This window comes from Temnothorax curvispinosus, unplaced genomic scaffold (genome assembly GCF_003070985.1).
Source record: "Temnothorax curvispinosus isolate PA1 unplaced genomic scaffold, ASM307098v1 QBEX01010277.1, whole genome shotgun sequence".
In the NCBI taxonomy this organism is placed as follows: Eukaryota; Metazoa; Arthropoda; class Insecta; order Hymenoptera; family Formicidae; genus Temnothorax; species Temnothorax curvispinosus.
Window position 1 is genome coordinate 74,276 of NW_020220057.1, and position 4,417 is coordinate 78,692.

The 4,417-nt window shown below is 39.2% G+C and overlaps 1 protein-coding gene across 3 annotated transcripts in view; it reads left to right on the top strand.

Annotated features, from left to right (window-relative positions):
• Positions 1-4,417, top strand: part of LOC112459976 (synaptic vesicle glycoprotein 2C-like) — a 10,158-nt gene extending 5,741 nt beyond the window's left edge. For 2 of the 3 annotated variants that reach the window (XM_025024365.1, XM_025024366.1), the window contains 7 exons: positions 733-971; positions 1,837-2,006; positions 2,098-2,275; positions 2,487-2,604; positions 2,898-3,057; positions 3,344-3,471; positions 4,027-4,416. In XM_025024365.1, the coding sequence (XP_024880133.1) occupies positions 733-971; positions 1,837-2,006; positions 2,098-2,275; positions 2,487-2,604; positions 2,898-3,057; positions 3,344-3,471; positions 4,027-4,115 (1,082 nt within the window). In that variant the 3' untranslated portion in view covers positions 4,116-4,416. Of the gene's footprint in view, positions 1-732; positions 972-1,836; positions 2,007-2,097; positions 2,276-2,486; positions 2,605-2,897; positions 3,058-3,343; positions 3,472-4,026 lie in introns of all 3 variants that reach the window. The other variant, XM_025024364.1, reaches the window with a different exon arrangement.

Consider the following 4,417-nt stretch of genomic DNA (forward strand, 5'->3'; position numbering starts at 1 on the left):
TCGTCGATTTGCCACAGACCAACATGTGCAAGAAACGATGCATACATAGCTAAGGGACAAACCAAAAACTTTTTTTTCGAGGGTATGTGCAAGCTTGTGGAGCACTAAAACATTAAAAAGCAAAAAGACTATATATGTTGAAGAATGATGTAATTGTACATTCTCTAATATTATTCTAATAAATAGTGCGTGTATAAATAATTATTAACTTACCCTCGTACATGATAAGCATCCACGAAATCGTAATAATTTTTATTTATTGTTGCGTCTACTGTTTATTTTATTTGCACTGTTAATCTGTCTTATAAACGTAACTATAATATTTGGATGACTTATGTGAAAAGGATTCAGAAGCGACCTCATAGCTCTCTTGTTGCCGAGGTTGGCGAAACTAGTTCGAAACTAGATTACGTGTCACTATCGCGACGTCCTGTGTATAATGACCAGCAAACTTTATTTAACAACGCGTACGGCAAATCACATTGACACCGAATAGTTCCGGCTGAATACGCGAGCTATCGAGATTGCAAAACTTTAAGAAATAAATCAATTAGTTTTGGACTGAAAGACTAATTTTCTGTACGATTAAGACTTCTCATTGTCGCCTATCACAAAGAAGACAACGCGAAAGATCGAAAAATCGGAAGATTGCTCATATACTTCTTGGGGAAAAAAAAATTAATAAAGACACAACATGGATTTGTCCTAATAATTAAACGTACGACTCGACAGCTCTGGGTTTCACGATACTACCGTTGGACTGGCACATCGGCATTCTTGGCCAAGATTACGGCTCTTGGCGTATATACCTACTGATCTGCTCAATACCACCCGTCGTCGGCCTCGTGACGGCGACCATGTTGCCGGAAAGCCCTAAGTATCTCATGGCAATTGGCAGGTCAGATGCTGCTCTGAAATTGCTTAGAAGGATGTATTGTATGAACACTAGGCAACCTGCGGATACGTTCCCGGTAAGTCAAATAACGCGTAAAACGACTTATCTTTTAATTCTATAGATCTCTTATTTTTCCCTGTATTTTTTATCTTCCAGATCAGACTATTCATTTTTATTAACCTTCAGCCGAAACACGCTAAAATCTAATTTAAAAAGTTTGATCTCTACAAAGATTTTTTAGGTTTTATTATTTTCTATATATTTTTCAAGTAAACATTGTACATTGAACATATTGCTGCACTCGTTATTGGCCGTTTTTTGGCAGGATACAGAGCAAGATACCATTCTCATTTCTGACTCGGGCAATAAAAATATTGCATTATTCGGGCGTTATTAACTTTTTACCGGCTTATCGAGCAAAACTCGTTATTTCGGGCTCTAACAAATGACCGGGAGATATCCTTCGCGACTTCATAGCACCTCGGCTAGATACAAACGACACGTTTTATTTATGGCACGTCCGCAGCGAAGAGAAAAAGAGCGAGAAAGCGGCGTAAAGCGGAAACGGAAGTAGAGAAAGGCGCAAATCGTATTTTCCAGGCGAATGAAGGCAAAGTCGGTACTGGGCGTCACTACACACACCCCGAGCGAATTTAAATTTTGCCCTTCTTTTTATCGCGAAACCTTTTGGACAATAAATCACCATTTCGTAGATCTATTTATTCAGATCTTGATAATGAAAACAATGATAAATTTATACCGTTCATACTTTATGTATCATACATTATTTCCCTATCTTATGCTGTATGTCTGTGCATTCGTATATTCTATGCCGCTGCCGCCACTGCATTTAGATAGCGGTGCACAAATCGGACGCATAATTCACTCGGTGAGCCGAGAAAAGGGCGCCTTTCATCTCGTCGCCTCCCTTCTCGTTGCAGATAAAAGCGTTGTTCGTTCGGCAAAAGACGCAATTGGCGCGTTCCGTGCTCGATACGAGCCTCGAGAGGATGCGCATCTCGCTGTACAACACGAAGGTACTACTGACGACGACGGCCTACCTGCCCGCCTTCTGCTTCGTAAGTTTTCTCCAATTTGGAAGTATGCTCGGGTAAGTTTGGATAAATAGAGGCTCAGTGCCCTGGACGCTTCTCGACGTGATAATACTCGAAAACGATGACGAATATTGTTCAATTGCGTAGATTCAACACGATGAGGCTGTGGGTGCCGCATCTCTTTATCATTCTCAACAACTTCGACGCGGAGAAATGGACACCGGAGGAAAGGCAGCCGACCATATGTGAGATGCTGGACCGTCGCGCGGCTTTACCGGGCAGGCAATATCTGAATTGCTCGAACTTTGACGACGCGTGTTTCAGGGTTGGTAAAAATCGCGCGACGCCAAGAGGCGAACCTTGCAGTTAATCTAATTATCGTCAAATCAGTATTAAAATATCAATCTTGGAGCAAAACCGCAGTGTTTTTAATTAACGGATCGTCAATTAACCGCAAACTGCGAGCCTCATTAACAATTTTCCTCAATAGAATTTATATAATATAGCATTTTTAACGCCGTGGTCCTTTTTTCCAGTGGACTATCAATCCCTCGGTTTATCAAAATTCCACCATCATCGCATCGTCAGCCGTTTTATTCTCATTTCTCGCCGGATTTATAATGACTACCAAGCTTCGAAAACAGATCATAATGCGTAAGATATTGCATATCATTACATTTACTGTGTCAAACTTAAAAAATATCATCCTGTAAGCAATATATTTTGTTAGAGAAATTAATATAAATTATCTTATATTAAAAACGAGTGCAATAAGTGTAGTCACTGAGTCACAAAAATATTTATTTCTTTTTCAAAAGAATGTCAATGTTTTTTTGCGTATTTTTTACATACTCTAGCTAGGCGTAGAAATGGCTAAATGCAGTCTATGGGGCGGCTGTTCCGCGGGAATAATCCATAAATTAACGTGTACAACACCATTCTTGCAGTCACGGCCCTCCTGATATCGGTGGCAAGCAGTTTCGGAATAAATTGGGCGCAGTCTCCGCCGTATATGCTGACGCTGGCGGCGGCGGTTATCGTGACGACAAGAATAGCGGGTAATATCGTTACCGCGGTGAATGTCGACGTTATTCCCGTCCCATTAAGGTAATGCCGCGCGAATATATAAGCGCGTCTCTTTGACGCACGCGACCGTATCCTCTGCACTCTCGCCCGCGCATCCCCGTGTAATTCCGATGGAATTAATTGCGCCACGTGCAACCACGTGGCAGATGTGGCAAACGCGCGAACGGCAGCAATCTCGGGACTTATCGAGCGCAATCCACGATTCGCCCGCTTATCAACGTCCGTATCCGTTAATGCGAGAAACGGAGATACATCGTCGCGAAAGATAAATATAATCGGTCGACGGAAATTAATATTTTTGTTGCAGAGCCACAAGCACCAGCATCCTCGTAATCATTGGAAATATTGCCGCTATCGTGGGAAATCTGATTTTCTCCGCGCTTCTAGATACCAAATGCATCATCGCGTTCATGGGATTAGGTTGTTTTTTCTCCGGTACGATCAATGCAACGCTCAACAGTTTACTTAATCCTTTCTATACAAATCGTGTCATATCATAAATAAAATAAACGTCCCATCAGTGGCGCGGACACGTATCAGTGTCCGACCATATTGGAGAAAAATATTTACTATCTATTTGAACAATTAAAAACAAAAATAAGCTTTTACCCAATGAATTGTTAAATATTAAAGTTTTTTAATAATACCAAAAAGTAAGTGTTTGTTCCGCCAATAATATTTCACCAAAAGAAATATTCCCGCTTTTTAAAGATCCCGTTTTTTAATAATAATTATTATTTTTAATTTTAATTGTTCGAATAAATAGTAAATATTTTTCTTCAATGTGGTCGGACATGGTACGTGTCTGGCTACTGGGACGTTTACCTTAATAGATGAGAATAATGAAATTTATCTATTACATTTTTTAAGATCTCTCAATTATTTTTCTCAAATATTTTTACTTGACTTAATTAGATAAGTAAAATTAATTCTAAAATTCTCTGATAGAGTTTAACCTAATTTCTTTTCTAATATATTTTCTTTTCACAGTCTGCTTCTGCGTATCTCTATTCTTTCCGCAACCCGTGAAAGAATTGCCAGCGAAACCTGCTGAAGTTAGCGAAATATCGAAAGCGTGAAGAATGCAACACACAAATACTTCGAAATCATCCGCATATCCACAGAATTGTAAATGTTCAATTAAATGTGTAGTTACTTGGAAAAGCTCTCGGTTGCTCTAGGCTGTGATATTTATTATCGAAGAAAGAATTTAGGAAAATATAGTAACAAATTCAACGTTAAATAAATCTGCCTCTCTTTCTTTCTTGTCGAAAGTAGATGTAATATAATTTTTTATAGAACTTTACGACTGTCTCTTCTTTTATCCTTTCCCGATACTTCTTAGCCGAACAACGCAATATTTAATGACTTACAATAAAAC